This window comes from Stenella coeruleoalba (genome assembly GCF_951394435.1).
Source record: "Stenella coeruleoalba genome assembly, chromosome: 9".
NCBI lineage: Eukaryota > Metazoa > Chordata > Mammalia > Artiodactyla > Delphinidae > Stenella > Stenella coeruleoalba.
Window position 1 is genome coordinate 15386567 of NC_137155.1, and position 21104 is coordinate 15407670.

Consider the following 21104-nt stretch of genomic DNA (forward strand, 5'->3'; position numbering starts at 1 on the left):
TGTATTTCTACATAAACACACACATTGTGTTACCTCATGCTTCTGATTCTCCTTAGAATGTACCTGTGACCCAGCTGGTTCTCAGAACAAGGGAGTCTGTGACAGTTACACGGATTTTTCTGCCGGTCTCATTGCTGGTCAGTGTCGGTGTAAATTACATGTGGAAGGAGAACATTGTGATACCTGCAAAGAAGGCTTCTATGGTTTAAGCACTGAAGATCCATTTGGTTGTAAATGTAAGTATATGTGTTCAAAAAGTTTGGGAGTTCTCATGTGCACGTAATTCCCATTTTACTTTGCAATTCTTAATCCATTCGACTACTACAGACTCACTTGGTTTGTGTTTCTTTACTTCATTTTATCTTTAATGAAGCTTGTACTTGCAGTCCTCTGGGAACGATTCCTGGCAGGAATCCTTGTGATTCTGAGACTGGTTACTGCTACTGTAAGCGTCTGGTGACAGGACAGCATTGTGACCAGTGTCTGGTAGGTAAATCGTAATTACATGGGATGGGTGGTTTGTGAATATGACATTTCAATAGAGAACGATTTTCACAGTTGTAGGTTCTACCATCACGCTTTTAGGTAAATATTAATATTAAAAGACACAAGTAGACCATTCACAAAAGAGGAATTACTAATTTTGACAAGATATTCACCATCGCTGTTAGAGTTGCAGAATAAAACCACAGTGAAGTACCATCTTTACAGACAAAATTAACAAAAGTTTTTTAAAAAAATAGGAATGCTGACTGTTAAGTGAGGACATAGTGAGGGCCGGGTACTCGTGTGCTATTGATGGAAATACAGACTAGTTCATACTTTGTGAAAAGTGTTTTGCAGATGTGTATCCATAGGCTGTAGAAATGTGCATCCCCTTTGACCCAGTAATCCCACTTCTGGGAATCTATCCTAATGAAATAATCAGAAAGTTGGACAAAGATGTATTCACCAGAAGACTCATCGCATCTTTTATTAATCATAACAAAAATAACTTGGAAGCAACAGTAGGGAAAATAGTTAAATAAATTTGGGTGTTGCTATGCAGTGTGATATTTGGTTGCCATTGAAAATGATGATAACATGAGGAAATGCTTATGCTGGTGTAAAAAAAGTATATAAAAGAACACAGGATGTGAGTAGTTTCTTGACTAGGGAAAAAGTTCATCAAGAAAAACAAAATCTGGAAGGAAATAGACCAAAAAGTTGACTGTAGTGATTATGGGTAGAGTAATTATGAGTGTAATTTTTAAAAATTATATTTTAATATCTTTTAAAACATTTTTGTGATTGCTTTCATATTACTGTCTCACTGCCAGAGTAATTCCAGTGAAGAAAATTGGCATGTTTGCTGCTAGCTCATGTTAATTCTTGGATGAAGGCTATTTGCAGGGCAAAGAAACTGCTGTGATCTGGGGTTACCATGTGGGTATGTGCAAACCTCTCTGACCTCAGTGACCCACAGCTTGGGTTCTTTATGCTAGAATACTCCTACTCACACCTATTGTAGGCTTTCTCCTTCCACGGTGCAGATAAACGTTTGGTGGAACGTCCAAAACACGCCATAACTTGTCTCTTGCTGAGTCTATTGTGTAATTACAGGAACCCCCCTTTAGATGTTTAATCTTTTGTTCTGCAGCCAGAGCACTGGGGCTTAAGCAATGACTTGGATGGATGTCGACCTTGTGACTGTGACCTTGGGGGAGCCTTAAACAATAGGTGAGTGGAGCTGCTCTGACACTCTTGCGCTCAGTCACCCCTAGGGTCCTTGCGACCTCTAGGACGAGGGTGACTTTCGGTGTCTCCTAAGAAGATAGGCAGAGTGCATTCACCTTTGCTTTGAATGCCCAATAATCACTTTTACCTGCGCTCTCACAGTTTTCAAAGGTTTGTTCATTCCAAGAGTTAGCTTTGAAGCCTTCTCTAGTCTTTATGTTTCTTGGGTTTTTTATTTTGCTTTTTCATGTTTCATTAGTTTTTGTCTTTTTTTTTAATTGAAGTATAGTTGAGTTACAATACTGTGTTATTTTCAGGTGTTCAGCACAATGTTTCAGTTATATATGTATATATTCAGTTATATATGTGTATATTCAGTTGTATATATATGTTCTTCAGATTCTCTTCTCTTATAGTTTATTATAAAATATTGAGTATAGTTCCATGTGTTATATAGTTGGTCCTTGTTGGTTATTGTTTCTTGGTTTTTAATAGTGTTATTTGTTTTGTATTTTACTTTTCAGTATTTTTTAAATTATGGAAACAGTGTATGCCTGTGGTTTTAAAAAAAAATTCAAACAGTTCAGACAGGTATCCTGCCTTTTTTCCCCACCAAGTTCCATTGCCTTGAAGTACCACCGTTAAGTTTCTTGTGTCTCTCTAGAAATTAATAATAGTGCTCAAAATACCTGTAAAAATGACAGTTTTTTTCTTCCTCTCATTTCTTTTGAAATCATCTTAGGTGTTACTTTTTAAACAAGACAAGTACAAAGGAATATAGTCCATGATTTCCTACTTAGCTTAACAGACATTTTTTATAAATCAAAGTAATGTATGTATGTACATTACTCTGAAACTGGTTTTTTTAATCTAGAGTTTGTTTCTTATATCAGCATCTATTCATCTACCTCTTTTTGTGTGTTCCATCATGTGATAGTTCCATGATTTATTGATTTCCGTTGTTTGGGTTTTTTTCTTTTCAAAAATGTTGCAGTGAATATCCTTGTTGGTAACCTCGATGAATGTTTGTAGACATATCTATAGATTGGGTTCCCAGCGATGGAAGTGCCAAGTCAAAGTACATGTGCATTTTCTATTTTACTAGAGAATGTCAGAGTGTTCTCCAGACATATGGTGCTAGTCTATTTTCCTCCCAACCAGTTACAAATACCTTCTTCCCCAACCCCCCACCAGCAGCTGGTATCATCAAAACTTTTATTTTCACCAGTTTAAAAGATGGAAAATGCAGTCCCATTTTCATTTGTGTAAAGGCTCTTCACTTTATTCTTCACTATTTCCTTTTTTCCAGCTTGCGGATACATTAATGAAAATTACAGACAATAATTTTAGTGACTTAATTAAATATGTTGGTATTCCTTGAATTGGTGAGACATGACCCTCTCCTCAAAATGATCAAAGTACACATTTTGGCAAGATGTTCAGTTTGTGGGAGTTGGATTAATTACCTTTGAGTCGTCTCTGTGTGTTACTGGATGAGATTCAGAACATCTGGTAAAAATAGCATAAGTGACTGTTGGGAGGGTAGACAGATGTTTCCTTGTGGCCCAGGATCTTCCCCGGGAGAACGTGCTGAATTCATTGAGTAAGCCTCATGGGTTCAAAAACTGACTCTCTTACAGGAAGATTTCCCAACACTGTAGTAGTCTGCTTGGGCAGGAATGAGATTTTAGGCAGCAAGAACATGTTCTTTTTGGCCTCCGTATTTGGGTTTGTTCTGTTCCAGATCGTGCAGTAAACTTGGGACAGCATGTCGCCTCCGGAACTCCAGGGTGAATGCTTGTTCTTAGAAAACCTCCAGAGGGGAGGACGCAAGGATAGTTCCATAAAGGAGGAAAGCAAGACCAACTGCTCTCTCTGCTGATGAAATCACTTCCCTGACTTCCCTTGGTGACCCCCAGAACACACGCTGATGATTCCTTTAGTAACTGATTCCTCAATTCAAAGCTCTGGGCACTCCGAAAATGCTTCTCGATTAGAGGAAAGTGGCATACGTAACTCTCCAAATTATGTCCTAAACTCAGGAATGTCCTGTGTTCCTTTACACTAAACGGTTTTTTGTTGCTTACACTCCCTTACTCTCTCTCGCTCGTCCACACGTGCTTCCTGTCTCTAAATGCACCCACGCACAGCCCCTGGCCTGCCCCTAATCTCTCCTGCAAAAAATGTGCAAAAACCAGAATGTGCTAGTCAAGAGAGTTTGTGAAACAAAACATTTTAGTGAAGCTTTTTTTTTTCAATTTTGATTGGAGTAGAGCTGCTTTACAATGTTTTGTTAGTTTCTGCTGTACAGCAAAGTGAATCAGTTATACATGTGTACGTATATCCTTTAGTGAAGATTTTAAAGTGGGTAATTTGTTCTTTCTAGCATGATGGATGAAATAGATGCCTTATCTTTTGGCATCATTGGTGGGGGAAGAAAAGAAACTTTCAAGATGCCTCTAGTCTTGTGAACCTTCGATGTTTTATAGTCATCCTTTTCAAGGTTGTTTTTCCCCACAGGACTTTAAGAGTCCCACAGAGGTGACAGAGGCTGTGTCTTCTAAAGCACCAGTTCTTCTAGAATGCTCGGTGCAAGGCAGATGCTCAGGATCGTCCTTGCTGAATGACTGATTTGTTGCACAGTCATAAATATCTTCCACCTGACAGTATTATTGTACTTTGCTTTGCCTCAGACACATGTTGAATAAATGTTGACTGAGTAAAAGAATTTGACAAAAAAAAGATTTTTATGATACAAAAATTAAACATGCCCCCTCGGGAGAGGCAATCTCTAAATCAATCCCAAAACATTCCTTATTTACCTTGGCTAGGGCTAGATTAAGTGTAAAGTCATTAAGTGGAAAAAGTTTTTAAATGTTTTGTTTAATGAGCTGAGTGGCTTTTGGTAGAACAATTAAAGTGTGTAATCCATGCCTGTTATATTGACAGCTAGTCTGAACTTCGGAATATTTTAAAGTAAGACCTAATTGATTTAAATACTGTGACTCAAACCAGGTTAATAACGTTTTGCGTGGTAGATAACCTGCTTTTTTTTTTTAATTATTATTTATTTTGGCGCATCGGGTCTTAATTGCGGCATGCGAGATCTTCGTTGAGGCAGGCGGGATCTTTTGTTGAGGCGCGCGGGCTTCTCTCTAGTTGTGGCGTGCGGGTTTTCTCTTCTCTGGTTGTGGCACGAGGGTTCCAGAATGCTTAGGCTCTGTAGTGTGCGGCACGCAGGCTCTCTAGTTCAGGTGTGCGAGCTCAGTAGTTGTGGTCACGGCATGTGGGACCTTAGTTCTCTGACCAGGGATCAAACCCGCATCCCCTGCATTGCAAGGCGTTTACCGCTGGACCAGTGGGGAAGTCCCCTAACCTGCTTTAATGAATAAATAAGAGTGGTTGCTAAGTAAATGCTGCTTGCAACTGTTTAAAACGTTGAAAAATAGAAACAGTCTGATAGCATCCTTCAAAATTATTTCATCAGTTAAATTTAGGACTTTGCTATCTGGCTTGAAGCCCACCACTTTCTTCTGAGACTGCTATCTGGCTTGAAGCCCACCACTTTCTTCTGAAGATCTCTCCTTTCTCCTTCTTAGACTGAAGGCCCCAATCCTCCCTTAATGTGAAAACACATTACTTCTGCATCTTTGTTAGCACTCATTCTGCTTTGTGTTATAGCTGTTTGTCTTTGAAAGGTCTCTTTGGACAGGGATTTTGTCTTAGCTGTTTTTGCATATTCTTTTGTCCCCAGCCCATTGATAGGTGCTCAGTAAATGAGCTGAAATTTATTGTACTTCGAAACCAGAGTAGAACTTAATAGATATTTTCATCAATGTATGGGATAACTGTGGTGTATCGAACTCTTTGTTAATTGCTATGGCAGCTGGACATAAAGAGATTATCGAACATAGCTCCTACCCTTTAAGAACCTATTCTAGTTGTAGGGGAATTGGCGGTGGGGGTTGGGTAGAGGGGTGGTGGGAAAGCTGCTCTGGATAGAAGGGAGGGTGCTGACTGCTCATCACTGGGGAACCAGCTCTTATTTGTAATCAGTATTTTGGAGGAGATTTCAGCGTTGAACAGAGTAGTGGTCCTTATGAATGATGATTTTTATCCTTTAATGTTTTTCTTTTGCTTTATTTCTTAGTAGTAAAGTTGAGATTGTACAGTATTCTCCCTGCTCATCACTGTTTAAATGAAAGGGTTTTCCTTCCAAGAGTTGCCAGTTGCTACATTTATGAGAAATCTGTGCTTTTGAGAAACGATCTTTTTATAAAATTTATTTTATTGACGTATAGTTGATTTACAATGTTGTATTTCTGATGTACAGCAAAGTGATTCAGTTATACATTCCTATACATTCTTTTTCATGTTCTTTTCCATTATGGTTTATCACAGTAGATTGAATATAATTCCCTGTGCTATACAGTAAAACGTTGTTTATCCATCCTATACATAATAGTTTGCATCTGCTCAACCTAAACTTCTAATCCATCACTCCCCCTCCCCGCCCCCGGCAACCACAAGTCTGTTCTCTGTCTGTGTGTCTGTTTCTGTTTTGTGGATAAGTTTATTTGTGTAATATTTTAGATTCCACAGATAAGTGACATCATGAGATTTTTGTCTTTGTCTGACTTACTTCACTTAGTATGATAATCTCTAGGTCCATCCATGTTGCTGTATATGGCATTATTTCATTCTTTTTTTATGGCTGAGTAGTATTCCATTGTGTATACATGTACCACATCTTCTTTATTCATTCATCTGCCAATGGACATTTAGGTTGTTTCCATGTTTTGGCTATTGTAAATAGTGCTGCTATGAACGTGGGGGTGCATGTATCTTTTCTGTTTTTTTCTTTTTAAGAATCAATTTTATTTTTTGGCTGCGTTGGGTCTGTGTTGCTGCACGCGGGCTTTCTCTAGTTGTGACGAGCAGGGGCTACTCTTTGTTGTGGTGCGCGGGCTTCTCACTGTGGTGGCTTCTCTTGTTGCGGAGCACGGGCTCTAGGCGTGCGGGCTTCAGTAGTTGTGGCTCGCGGGCTCTAGAGCGCAGGCTCAGTAGTTGTGGTGCACAGGCTTAGCTGCTCCACGGCATGTGGAATCTTCCCGGACCAGGGATCGAACTCGTGTTTCCTGCATTGGCAGGCGGATTCTTTACCACTGCATCACCAGGGAAGTCTGCAAGTATCTTTTCGAATTATGGTTTTCTCTGGATATACGCCCAGGAGTGGGATTGCTTGATCATATAGCAACTCTATTTTTAGTTTTTTAAGGAACCTCCATACTTTTCTCCACAGTGGCTGCACCAACTTACATTCCCACCAACAGTGTAGGAGGGGTCTCTTTCGAGAAATAATCTTGGCCTTTACCCTTTGAGGAAAAAACTAGGGCCTGTGTTAGGTTTCTGTTGCTGCCATAACAAATTACCACCACTTAGTGGCCTAAAGCCACATAAATTTATTATCTTAACAGTCAGACACCATCTCGGGGACTAAAATCAAGGTGTCGGTAGGGCCACGTTTCCACCTGAAGGTTCTGGGGACTTTTTCAGTTTGGTTGTAGGATGCAGCTCCTGTCTTCCTGCTGGCTGTCAGCTGGGGGCTGTTCCCAGCTTCTAGAAACTGCCCACGTTCCTTGCCTCTTTCTTTCACCTTCACAACCAACAGCAGTGGGTCAGATCATCCTCGTGCCACAGCTCTCACCCACTCCTCTGCTTTCCTCTGCTGCTTCTGAAGATTCATGTGATTCGCTTGGGCCCACCTGGGTAACCCAGGATAATCCCCCATCTCAAGGTCCTTAACCTTGATCTCATTAGGAAAGGCCTTTGTGCCACATGAGGTAACATATCCACAGATTCCAGGGCTGAGGATGTGGACATCTTTGGGAGTCATTATGCTGCCTGCCACGGGCCCTGATATATTGTGTTTTATGTCTTTATTCTACCTAACTGATCCAATGAATTGCATCTGTATCTAGTTACAGGGAAATTGGGGGGGGGGAACATACAGCATCGTCAGATGTACCATTTCTATCTGGTGTCCCCTCATCTCCTCAGGTGAGCAGTGTCTTCCTCTCACCTGCCGTTCTTTGCTCTTAGCTCTGTGTGGGCACTGCCTGCATTTTGATGGGTTGTACTGGTCAGTTGCTTTACTGTTTATCCCCCTTGGTTAGACTGGAAGTGCTTTAGGGCAGGAACTATATTTTTCTCCCATTTTTCTTTCTCCATATCATTTCACTGGAAATATTGGACTTAACAAGGAAGGTAGGATTGGTTCAGAAGAGAGTTGACAGGGACTTCCCTGGCAGTCCAGGGGTTAAAACTCTGCACTTCCACTGCCGGGGTCACAGGTTGGATCCCTGGTTGGGGAACTAAGATCCTGCATGCCGCGAGGTGCAGCCTAAAAAAGAAATAAAGAGCTGAGGTGACTGAAATGGGAGAGTCTGGACGCCAGGAAGCACGGCTGTCAAGGCTAATATCTGCTCAGTAAATATTTGTGGAAGAGTATGAGTGTGGCTCAGCTAAAGCCAAGGGTGGACGCCCGAAAGAGAAGCAGTTGTTTTCAGAGGAGGGGCTCTAGAGGCTGCGGGAAACCAGGCAGAGGCTTCGTGACTTGGTAGAAGAAGAAACAGCTGTGGGTTTGGGGGAAGGCGGGGCTTTGGGAAGGTTGGTTTGGCCGTGTAGCTGGATGATCTGGGCAGCGGGGAGAGAGAGGAACTGGAGAGATCAGCTCGGGAGGTGTAGAACGATGACACGTGGGACTAGGGTAGCCACAGTGACAATGAGAGGAAAAAGCCGGGTCGAGAACCGTCTTGAAATAACACGTGTTATATTGAGGATAAAGGGAAGATAATGTCTCACCTACATCAGAGGAATATTTTTTAATTGAAGTATAGTTGATTTACAATGTGTTTTATATACACTCACACACACACATTCTTTTTTATATTCTTTTCTGTCATGGTTTATCACAGGAGATTGCATAGAGTTCCCTGTGCTCTACAGCAGGACCTGTTGTTTATCCATTCTCTGTATAATAGTTTGCATCTGCTAATGCCAACCTCCCAATCCATCCCTTCCCCCTCTCCCCCTTGGCAAGCACAAGTCTGTTCTACATCAGAGTAATTTTAAATCTGCTGACGGAAATAGCAGAGCTGAAGATAAGTCTGTGTGAGGTGGCGAACAGTTTGGGACAGGATGAATTAGAGGTGATGGCTGGGCAAACCATGGAAACGTCCCATTCACGGCCGGAGGGGTCCAACCAGAGCACAGTTGTGAGTCAGAAGTGAGAGCTGTAGGTGAGGGCCACCTGCATGGAGGCAGGTAAAGCCCCAAGAACGAGTTCACCAAAGGGGAGCAGGTGTTGAGTGGGGGCCACGCCTACGGGTGACAGGTGTTCAAGTGTGTGGACACAGGCGTGTGGCTGTGGAGCTGACATGAGGGGAATTCCCCGCACAGGGTCAGGTCCTCGTGAGTTGTTTCGTCTTTCCAACTGTGCTGCGGGTAAAAGCCTCTTGGGAGTCTGCCCGCTGCCTCTATCCTTGCCTTCCTTGGCTTGTTCTCTAGCATTGGATGGCATCGGGAAGAATCTGGGTGTTTTCTTCTTTGGTGGCTCACGTTTGAGACATCTGTTCCCTCAGTAAACATCTGCTGGGGAGGAAAGGGATTTTCCTTTGTCCCTGTGATGTCATGTGTGACGCCTGAATTTTGGGAAATGGCTTTTGGTGGATTAGCTCGAAAGAGGTCTAGGTCCTAATTGGAACAAGCTTGCCTCCTCTGGGAATTGTCTACAGGATGTCGAGTGTGTTCTTACCCCTGTAGGATAAAAACTATTTACATGACATAAAGGAAGACTTCAGCTGGACCGTGACAGGGCTGTTTGGGGTGTTTTTAATAAAGCTCTGAGTGTTCAGTCTTCCTGTGAGTTGTAACTTGCCTTAGATATTTGGTTTAAAATGAACTTTGGGATGAGAAAAAAAAAAAGAACTCTGGGAATAGGTTTAAAGTAACAATTCCAAATCACATCTTGACTTTAATGAAGTCAAAATGGATGCATGTAATTCAGGGCTTTTTCTTTTTTGTTGTTGAAGTATAGTTGATTTACAATGTTTCAGGTATAGAGCAAAGTTGTCAATAATTGTCCAACAAGAGAGGAAGTGATCAATGTCTTAACAATAAAGATAGCAAACAACTGAGGCCTCAGAAGGCACCATTTGAGAGGAGGAGAAGGAGGGAACCACACAAGCCTTCACGAAGGGATGACAGTTGAAAAATCAGGAGGATTTGAAGACACAGCGCATCAACTTTAATGAACACCTACTTTGTGATCAGCTTAGTTGTTGATGTGTCGCGTACATCATTTCTCTTGCAAGGAGGCGGTGGCACGACGGAGAAGGCGGTTCCGCCTATGGGTTGGGGAGTGATGGTCAGGAAACACCACAGCGGGAGGGATTTGTGAGCTGAATCTTGAAAGAACAGTGGGTAGATCTTTGCTGGGTAAATAAGGGATCAGGGCGTTCCAGGCTGCAGGAACAACACAAGCAAAGGCAAGGGGTCATGAGTCCCCCAGTGCATTGGAAAAACTCTTAAGTAGTTCAGTGTGGTTGGAGAGGCGAGGGCAGAGGCGAGGCTAGGAAGGTAGGGAAGCTGGTGGGGGCCTGGTGTGCCTCCCCAAGGCCATCGTGCCTGGAAGTGATGTGGTTAATGCATCTCATAAGCGTCATTCAGGTAGCTCTGGGGGAGGTGGAAGTTCAGGTTGAGAAGTTGGAAGATTGGCAATAAGGATACCAATTAGAGGACTGTAACTGCTTTTACTGTGAGCGAGAGAGAGAAGAAAGGCATAGCCTAGTCAGTGCAAAGCGGGGAGAGGATACACAAGATGCTAGGAGGGGGCTTCCCTGGTGGCGCAGTGGTTGAGAGTCCGCCTGCCGATGCAGGGGACACGGGTTCATGCCCCGGTCTGGGAAGATCCCACATGCCACGGAGCGGCTGGGCCCATGAGCCGTGGCTGCTGAGCCTGCGCGTCCGGAGCCTGTGCTCCGCAACGGGAGAGGCCACAACAATGAGAGGCCCGCGTACCGCAAAAAAAAAAAAAAAAAGATGCTAGGAGGGGAAATAACCAAATTTGGTTCCTGATGGACTATGCAGAAGGGAGCTAGAGAAGAACCTCTGGGTTCTGATGTGGTCGACTCTGGGTGGTGGAGTCTTCTCCCAGCAGAGAACGTGGGAGGGACTGGGTGCTGCTTTCTGGGATCTCTGATGAGCCTCTGGGACAGCTAAGTTGGAGCTGTCCTTCTGGGAGCTGGGTATTTAGATGTGAGGCCCAGGAAAAGGGGTTGCATTTGCAAAAGATATATCAACGCAAGAACCTATGTGATAACTACAGAAAACCTTAACGTGGCACAGATGGGGCATAGTCAAGAGAGCAAGAGAGATAAAACCGAAAGACCAGGCCACTGAGAGCTTTCAGCCTCAGGAGACTGGGATTAATTTGTAGGCAGTGTTTCCTTCCATGTACTTATTTTTTGAAGGAAGTAAGAAAACCCTACCTGAATGTTTCACCCCACTTACTATTTAATGGCAAACGTGGATCTGCTTCCAGTGGGTTCACTATGAATGTGGTGAGCACAACTGACCAGCTCTCCTTCCTTTCCAGTTGCTCTGCAGAGTCAGGCCAGTGCGTCTGCAAACCCCACATGATCGGACGCCAGTGCAACGGAGTGGAATCTGGTTACTACTTCCCCACCTTGGATCACTACCTCTACGAAGCAGAAGAAGCCAACTTGGGGCCTGTAAGTAGGGGGGTGCTGGCCAGGTGGGTAAAGCAGAGTATGGGGGGCGGGCAGTAATGACAATACACATTTTATAAAGAGACCAAGTAAGAAGCATCTCGTCCGTGAGCACAAAATAAGGGCCAGGAGCAGGCCTTCTTGAGAACAGTCGTATTTAAAGTGTAAGTAAATCCGTAACGCAGAAGGAGACTTTGGAATATTCACTAGTAAGGCTTTTGGTGTTTTTAGGCAGGTGGGTTGTTGTTTTTTTTTTTCTTTTTCCATTCTTTTCTCTACGGGTTAGCGCCAGAGTTAGCTGGCATAGTAAATATTCAGAGAGGATATTGCTTCAGTTTCCTAATGCTGTGTAACAAGCCGTGCCAGAAGTTAGCGGCTTCAGATGCATGTCTGGCACGTCAGCTGGGACGGCGGAAACAGCTGGAGGCCAGCTGGGTGCTGTTCTCCAAGCAGCTGTCTTGAGCTTCCTCACAGCATGGAGGTGTCTGGACAGTGAGAATTCTTACCTGGCATCTGGAGGAGGAAACAAACTGCCAGGTCTCTCAAGGTCTGGGCTGAGAAGTACCAGAATGTCGTTTTCTCACACTTCGCTGGTCACAAGGCACAAGGCCCGACCAGATTCGAGGGCAGGGGAACATAGGTCCCACCTCATGATGGGTAAGGCCGCACACACATGCATTACAGGGAATGAAGGACTTCATCTCTGGAGGTAGCTGATCACGGTTACTGTGTGTAATCCTGTGAACAAACTCAAATGCACGAGTTAAGCAACTCAAACTGATCCATTGTCAGCCTTACAATCAGAATTCACTCATCGGTAGTGAACATTCGTGGTTGTAACAAGTTTCCTCACTTGTACGTGGCGCCTGAAACAAATACCATTGAGAATGACAGAAATACATCCTCTAGATATCGGGCTAGCCTTGTGGAAATCTGGGACATACCTGGTCACTCTTAGGCTTGCTAGTAACAGCATTTGGGATGTTCTCTTTCCTTCCGTCGTGCTCATTTTCCTGGTTATATCATAGAAGATATATCCTAAGCCTTAAGCCCATCTCCAATGTCCCAAGACTACCTCAACCTAAAAACTGAAAAGAAACCAATTACCTGTTTATAAAGCGAAAAATGATACAGTCTACTGGAAAATTTGACTGCAGAAAATGGGTTTAGTATCTACAGTTTTGGACCTTTGGGTGACTCCAGATTTCTTTGACTGTTACCTTGAATTCCATCTCAAGTAAAGCATCAGTCCTGTCCCCTTGTCCTCAGGGGGTCAGCATAGTGGAGCGGCAGTATATCCAGGACCGTATTCCTTCCTGGACTGGAGCAGGCTTCGTCCGAGTGCCTGAAGGGGCTTATTTGGAGTTTTTCATCGACAACATACCATATTCTATGGAGTATGACATCCTAATTCGCTATGAGCCACAGGTAACCCCTTGGTAGACTAATGCGGGGGGGTTATTGGTAGAAAAATCTTTCTTCTAATGGACACTATGTGTTTGTGAATTGTGGAGGGCGCGTTGTAACAGAGGGAACTCTCTCTGACTTTCTCTGCTCCTTGGAAGTAAAAATGTACGTTTTTCTTCAGTTTCACAAACATGTAGTGATCTCCTTGTTAGGCACTTAGCCTTGCTGAGAACTGAGGTGGTGATGAGAATGTGCCAGGTTCTCTCCTTGCCTCGATGGCCGGCCCTGCCCAGGGATGGACACATGTCCCTAACTGCTATCAAAGGTGGGAAGTCTAAGAGCAGAGACACAAACAGTGCTGCAAGATGAGAGGTTCATACCAGCCGGACTGGCCAGGGGCTGCCGAAATGTTTACTAAAGAGTCAGTTGGAGGCCTTAAAACAGAGGTGGAATTTTGCCCCAAGAGGAAGTAAGGAATAGTATAAGCAGTGGAGAAGGGGGTGTTTTGAGCATCCTTCCACATAGCCAGGTAAGGGATATGGTTGGAGATGCTGTTAGGAGAAATGCTGGGATCAGTAAATGAACTTGGACTCTATACTAACAGGAAGCTGTCCAAGGGTTTTGGGCAAGGGATTGTCATTATCTAAGCTGTGGGGCTTTGGGTTTTTCTTTTTTTCTTCTTTTTTGCTTTTAAGTCAGAGAAAGACGAATATATATCACTTACATGTGGAATCTAAAATACGATAGAAATGAACTTATCTACAAAACAGAAGTAGATTTGCAGACATAGAAAACAAATTTACGGTTACTAAAGGGAAAGTGGGGGAGGGGGATGCATTAGGAGTTTGGGATTAATGGATGCACACTACTGTATATAAAATAGATAACCAACAAGGACCTCCTGTATAGCGCAGGGAACTATATTCAGTATCTTGTAATAACCTATAACGGAAAAGAATCTGAAGAAGAATAGATAGATACATATGTATAACTGAATCACTTTGCTGTACACCTGAAACTAACACAACGTTGTAAGTCAACTCTACTCCAATAAAAGATAATAATAATAAGCTGTGTTTTAAGGTGGATGAAAAGGGACGTTGGGAGAGGCAGGGAGAGCAGTGGGAGGCTGTTTGAGTGTCCACGTGGGAAGGGGCTCGGGCTGGAACTGCGGTAATAGCCGAGGGAATGGTCAAGAGGGAAGGGAAACGCAAGCGAGTGTTTCCCATTTAAACTTGGCAAAAGATGGATGGATGGTTGGATCCATCCAAACAGACAGGCAGCAGTGGGCCAGCTCGGTTGGTCTTTCCGATCATCTGTTTCTTACTGTAGCTCCCCGACCACTGGGAGAAAGCTGTCATCACAGTGCAGCGACCTGGGAAGATTCCATCCAGCAGCCGATGTGGAAACACTGTTCCTGATGATGACAACCAGGTGGTGTCCCTATCGCCTGGCTCCAGGTCAGTGTGACAGTGGTTTGCAGCTCAACAGAACCCGCATGCAAATTAATTCTTTTTCTCATGTCTCGCCTGGTGAGTTGCACAGTTACCATTCTGGGGCCATGAGCCAAACATGGACTGTTCCTTCCTTTGGGATGATCTACGTGGAGCTTTTGATGGCTTGGATACTTAAAGGCGCACCTTTGGTTGTTATTTTTCTCTTTTGTTTCGGGGCAGGTATGTGGTCCTCCCCCGCCCCGTGTGCTTGGAGAAGGGTGTGAACTACACAGTGAGGTTAGAGCTGCCCCAGTATACCTCCTCGGACAGCAATGTGGACAGCCCCTACACGCTGATCGATTCTGTAAGTGGAGGTCGTTTCTGACGAGCAGGGAGGACTGGGCAGTAAGCGTGCATCACCTTCCCCAGAGGGTTTTGTGGAGGGTAATGCTGAGAGGTGAGGCAGAGTCATTCTTTCTGCCTCCGAGGCCACTTTGCTTATTTATTTTAATAAAACTCCACCCTCTGGAAAGGATCTACTCAAGACGATCCTTCCTGAAAATAGGAAGTGTCTTAACGATGACATTTCAAAACCCATCAAACTTTGTAAGAGGTCTCTAAACTTTTGCTGGCAAGAATATTTAAGAATGAAAAGGTTTTCACTTGACTCCATGAGTCTGTTTTTTTGTTTTTTCAAGAGTCAAAGAAGCACTTGGGGTTTTTTATGTGTTTGCTTGCGTTAATTGATGACCTGGGACAACCCCCGTAAGAACAGTGTATTGTTCTGTTTTCTTCCTAGCTTGTTCTCATGCCATTCTGTAAGTCGCTGGACATCTTCACTGTGGGAGGCTCAGGAGATGGGGTCATCACCAACAGTGCCTGGGAAACCTTTCAGAGATACCGATGTCTGGAGAACAGCAGAAGCGTCGTGAAGACTCCGATGACCGATGTTTGCAGAAACATCATCTTTAGCATTTCCGCCCTGTTACACCAGACAGGCCTGGGTAGGTATTACTGCTGCTGCTTCTGCCCCTTCTTTCTCAAGAGGCGTGAGGACGCTTGACATTACGAGGTACGTTGGCAGGCATGTCCTATAGTTCTGTGTTAGGCAGTCAGCCCAAAGGAAATAGTGTCTCAACTACAGTTGGTGTTTGTTTCTTTAAGAGCATGTTAGTGATAGAGCACCACTGACAATGGACTCAGTCATCAAGTAACACACAAAAGAATAGGGGACTAGGGAAAGGTCCCGGAGACTTTCCATACGCAGGGTGGGGAGTTGGGATGGAATGACAGCACCCCGTAACTGAAATTGATATTTTGCTCTTTGAAAGGTCACTGGGCTTTTGTTGAAGGTCTTGTGATATTTGAGCTTTGAAGGCAAGGAGAGAAAACCTTAATGACCTCCTTCCTAGAAAAACCGCTTTTATCTGTCAACTCCGGCTCCTGCCACTTCCCTGGCACCCAGCCGAGGGAGGATACCGCTTTAAATGGGAATTCTGAACAAGCTAAGGTGCTCTTGGGGGGAGGATTGGGAAGGGCCCCAGCAAAAGGACAGACCAGTGCAGAGCCAAGTGGTCCTCACTGGGCTCATCGCTGTGGGGAGCACGGCCACCCTGGGTCACAGGCTTTTTTTTTTTTTAATTTTTAAAAAATTTTTATTGGAGTATAGTTGAAACTAATACAACATTAGTGTACAGCAAAGTGAATCAGTTATACATATCCACTCTTTTATTTTTTTAAGATTCTTCTCCCATATAGGCCATTGCAGAGTGTTGAGTAGAGTTCCCTGTGCTATACAGCAGGTTTCTATTAGTTATCTATTTTATATTTAGTAGTGTGTATATGTCAATCCCAACCTCCCAGTTTATCCCTCCCCCGCTATCCCCTGGTAACCAGAAATTTGTTTGTAACCAGAGTCACATCTGTGACTCTACTTCTGTTTTGTAAATAAGTTCATTTGTACCTTTTTTTTTAGATTCCACCTATAAGTGATACCATATGATATTTGCATTTCTGTGTCTGGCTTAACTTCACCCAGTATGACAATCTCTAGGTCCATCCATGTTGCCGGAAATGGCATCATTTTGTTCCTTTTTATGGCTGAGTAATATTCTGTTGTATATAGGGTCATGGGCTCTTGCCTCTCTCCTCTGCAGCTTGTGAGTGTGACCCTCAGGGCTCCTTAAGTTCCGTCTGCGACCCCAGCGGAGGCCAGTGTCAGTGCCGGCCAAACGTGGTTGGAAGAAGGTGTGACAGATGTGCGCCCGGCACCTTTGGCTTTGGCCCCAGTGGGTGCAAATGTAAGTTGATCAGAATTGTAACGTATTCTTTCAGATCATGAGTCGTACTAGCATGGGTTCCATAGCTTCAGAAGGCATGCTGCACTCTGGAAATTGACCACAGGGGCCCATGAGCATTCTGCACTGGGCAGGGGGGGACTGGCCTGTGTAAGGGGTGTGTTTGCATTTAATGCGTTTTTCAGCTGGTCCCTTGGTTGCCTATTTCCTCAGCTTGTGAGTGCCACCTGCAAGGATCTGTCAATGCTTTCTGTGACCCCATCACTGGCCAGTGCCACTGTTTCCAGGGGGTGTACACGCGGCAGTGTGACCGCTGCTTACCCGGGTACTGGGGCTTTCCAAGCTGCCAGCCCTGCCAGTGCAACGGCCATGCAGATGACTGCGACTCAGTGACAGGGGAATGCCTGAGCTGCCAGGACTACACCACGGGGCATAACTGTGAAAGGTACACGCAGCCTTTTGAAAGTAAAGAGAATGAAATTGTTTCTGGCTGAGCAAACAGCATCTTAGACAAACCACAGAATGAGTCTCTACCAGTCTCCAGATGGCTCTTTCATTTCCGATCACCTCGGTATTTATTTTCTAGGAACTCGTTCATTTATACAGAACAGATTTAGCTTGCACCCTCTGCATGCCAGGCATTGTTCAAGGGCTCGGGGGGGTGGATACAGCAGAGAACAGAACTGATGTGAATCTGCCCTCTTTGGAGAGTCTTTCTAGAGGTCACCTTAAGGCTGTACAGAAATCATCTCTCTGTCTCAGCAGATCCTGGCCTAGGATGAGAGTTGTGAAATGTTAATGCCTAATTTAGGTCAAAGTAGAAACCAAATGCAAATGAGGATTAGTCATTTTAGATGGTTTTGTTCTTTGGAAACATGTTATGCAGCTACAGCCCACATAAAATGTGCACAAGCAGATCTCTCTCCGGTTAGCAGATGTTAATTGCATAATTATTATGGATGTAGTGCGCTGCACTAAGGGATAGTAAAAATTGGACATAAAATGTGCCTCTAACAACATTACAGCCCGGCTCAGTAGATGAGGAACAGTCCTTATGAAAAAATGACATCCTGACCTACAGCGTTCATTACTAATTAAGAAAGGCAGACGTGCTCTTAGAACCTGCTTTTTTTGGATTACTAGTCTCTACCTTTCAAGTCAATAAATCTTCTCTCTTCTAGTATCCATCCACATTATATGGGATTTTTGTTGTCAAAAAAATTTCAGCAAGTGCTTCAGTCAGTGCAAAAGTTGCTCCTCAGATGAAAGAAGCTGTTAGTGAAAACTGCATTTGTGATTACCTTAGGGCTTGAAGATACGCAAGGCAGCAAATACTGCCGGATAGTATTCAAGAATTCAGCGATTTCAGTGACTACTCCTTGGAGTAAAAGTCAGTCCTTCCAACCACAAATGGTGTTGTGAAAAGATAACAAGGAAACAGTTACACAAGATTAAAAGGAAGAAATTAATATATTAGCGTCATCTTTTGTTTCCTCCCTTAACTTTTCCATTACTGTTCTTTCGTTGAGAGATGGAGAATATATTCGAGAGAGAGAGACAAACAGATAACATCAGATGAAAAAGGGCAAGAGATGGGTGGGGAACACAGGTCAATAGTGGTGGTTGTCCACAAGACCAACCTGAAATCAGGCCCACTGTGAATTTTATTTGTAAAGCATTTTGATTTCTTGCAGAACTCAAAAGGGTATAGGAAGAGAAAAGATTTTCAGCCCTAGTTTGGATGACAAAAGTGCATTAAAGTATTTCAGATGCTGCTGTCTAGTTTGAGCTGATTTCTCATTCTTTTCCTCTTTCCGAGATGATCAATTTTCAATCCTGTGAATTTAAAAAGAAGCTCTAGGCTCAGATGATTGCCGAAGGGGTTAGAGAAGGGAGGAGACAGGAAATGAACACTCAGTTCTTACCATGATGTATTTGGACTTACTTCACCTAGAAAAGCCTCACAGAAAACTTTCTCACAAACTGTTGCACAAAATTGCTTCATCACTGCTGATTTTCCCAGCACATAATTGGGGCACATGTTCTTGTATTGTGTCTATGTCTAATTAAATAGAAGGTTAATGTTCTCTGAACAACTTTCCCCTTCTATTTCTTCATCCTTCCCCGCTCCCCATTTTAAAAAAATTACCTCTGCCTCAAAAAAGAAAAAAAACAACAACCTGAATTAGAAGTTCCAGGCCCAGTTGTGCTTGTAACCAGCTTATCTTGGGTGAGTAAGCTCACCTCTCCAAGTATCCAACTTTCTGATAGTAGAATATGTTGGATTAGATGATATCCAAACTTCCTTCAAGCTCTCATGTTATAGGAAGTAAAAAAGTAACCTAATTACCAGTCGTGTTGAAAAGCAGCATGACATACTAAAAGAATTCCTTGCTAAAAGTCAGGAGGCAAAATTCAAATCATGGCTCATTTATTCACTAGTTGTGTAAGCCTTGCCAGTCGTTTCAGCTCCATGGCTGCCTTACCTGTAAGGAGAGGAGATGGAACCTGTTGGGTTTGAGAACTGATAAATAACATCTCTCATCCTTGAGAGGCAGACACAAGGGTCAGGCATCTGGAGAGCATCCCTATTGGCTTTATTACTGGTAAAGGCTGGATTGCAGAACAAGGCACCACGGGCTTGCTGACGCAACGTCCCTCCCAGGCATAGGCAGAGACTGACAACCACGGGCCCTCTTCCCCCCAGACCCCGCCCCCAGACTCCTTAATGCAAGGAGGGGAGCTACCAGAATGCTCAGGGCAGGCAGTAGGGTGCACTTGGGGAGATGTACCTCTTCCTCTGGGGAGGAGTGAACGAGGGTCCGGGTGAGGCCACAGGTGTCACCCTAATGCAGGGGTCCTGCCATGTGATCCTCAGGCTAGGAGCAGCATCAGCCCCTAAATCAGAAACGGGGAGAAGGGAGCCCAGCAATCTGTGTTTCAAAAGCCCTCCAGGGATTTCTGATTAGAACTAGTGTTTGAGCCACTGCTCTACTGGAAAGTGCTTCGTGTGGAAACGTGAGGAATGAGGAATGATGTTCCTAAACGGAGAACGTGGTTTCTTAGACTCCTTCTTGTAACAGATTTCATATAACTGTGGTTCATGACCTTCTCTCTTCGGCAACTGATAATAGGTGCTCGGCTGGTTACTATGGAGACGCCATCATTGGGTCAGGAGATCACTGCCGTCCTTGTCCGTGTCCAGATGGTCCCGACAGCGGACGCCAGTTTGCCAGTAGCTGTTATCAAGACCCTGTTACTTCACAGCTTGCCTGTGTCTGTAATCCTGGATACATCGGTAAGTGATTTGCAGACTTTCGGAGGAAAAGATGCGTCTTCATGAGGTTAGTTGTTAAGGAAGAAAAATGATGAAGAGTGAGCCAATTTAGTTGCTTTTTTTTTTTTTTTTTTACAATCCTTAATTAAAAGTGAAGGGAGGGCTTCCCTGGTGGCGCAGTGGTTGAGAGTCCGCCTGCCGATGCAGGGGACGTGGGTTCGTGCCCCGGTCCGGGAAGATCCCACATGCCGCGAAGCGGCTGGGCCCGTGAGCCATGGCCGCGGAGCCTGCGCGTCCGGAGCCTGTGCTCCAAAACGGGAGAGACCACAACAGTGAGAGGCCCGCGTACCGCAAAAAAAAAAAAGTGAAGGGAATCTGAAATGTAGAAGATGTTCTTTTCCTGTTCGGCATGTGGGGTAGAGTCAATTTTTGTGTCTCTGATAATCATGTTACAATACAGGGCACAATAGCAAGCTCATTTAATCCGTAAGTCCCTGCTGACACTTTTCTGGTCTTAACCAGTAGAAAAGTTAATTTACATTTTACTTTTTCGTTTCCTTTTCCAACTCCTAGTGGAAGAGTCTCAGAGTAGTGAACTGGCCAAATAGGGGGCAGAAGGAAGAAAAGAATATCATCTGGGAGCCCCAGACAACAGAACCAGTCAAAGCTAGAGATATTCTTCATTGTTTTCTATACTCACATTATCTGTCAACACTCTGAGTGTGGCTAGTTGTGCATACAAACATTATTTCATCCTTGATGCCGCTGTTTCAAATACTCGTTATGCTTATCCGTGGCTCAGCCAATTTGCATGTTTCAGGATTTTCTCAAATAATTTATTTTACTGAAGTATAGTTGACTTACAATGTTTTAAATTCTGTACAGCAAAGTGATTCAATTATACATATATATATATACACACACATTCTTTTTCATATTCTTTTCCGTTATGGTTTATCCCAGGATACTGAATATTGTTCCCTGTGCTGTACAGTAGGACCTTGTTCATCCTTCGGGATTCCTTAAGAAGGGAAATCGGTCATCCCGAGGGGCCCCATTTTTCGGTTGCTCATGGAGGAGCAGGGATTTTTCAGTGAACATACACCTTGGGTTAGGATGTAACATCAAGCTAAGCTTTCCGCTGTGAGACCACTGTTTCACTCCTGATGTGTCCATCCCT

General features: G+C 43.9%; 1 protein-coding gene across 2 annotated transcripts in view; it reads left to right on the forward strand.

The window, feature by feature from the left end:
• Nucleotides 1-21104, forward strand: part of LAMB1 (laminin subunit beta 1) — an 82748-nt gene that overhangs the window by 28194 nt on the left and 33450 nt on the right. For both annotated transcript variants that reach the window (XM_079932174.1, XM_079932173.1), the window contains exons 11-21: nt 57-236; nt 374-486; nt 1640-1719; nt 11375-11510; nt 12777-12935; nt 14247-14374; nt 14591-14714; nt 15150-15354; nt 16507-16650; nt 16861-17092; nt 19782-19945. In XM_079932174.1, the coding sequence (XP_079788300.1) occupies nt 57-236; nt 374-486; nt 1640-1719; nt 11375-11510; nt 12777-12935; nt 14247-14374; nt 14591-14714; nt 15150-15354; nt 16507-16650; nt 16861-17092; nt 19782-19945 (1665 nt within the window). The remainder of the gene's footprint in view (nt 1-56; nt 237-373; nt 487-1639; nt 1720-11374; nt 11511-12776; nt 12936-14246; nt 14375-14590; nt 14715-15149; nt 15355-16506; nt 16651-16860; nt 17093-19781; nt 19946-21104) is intronic.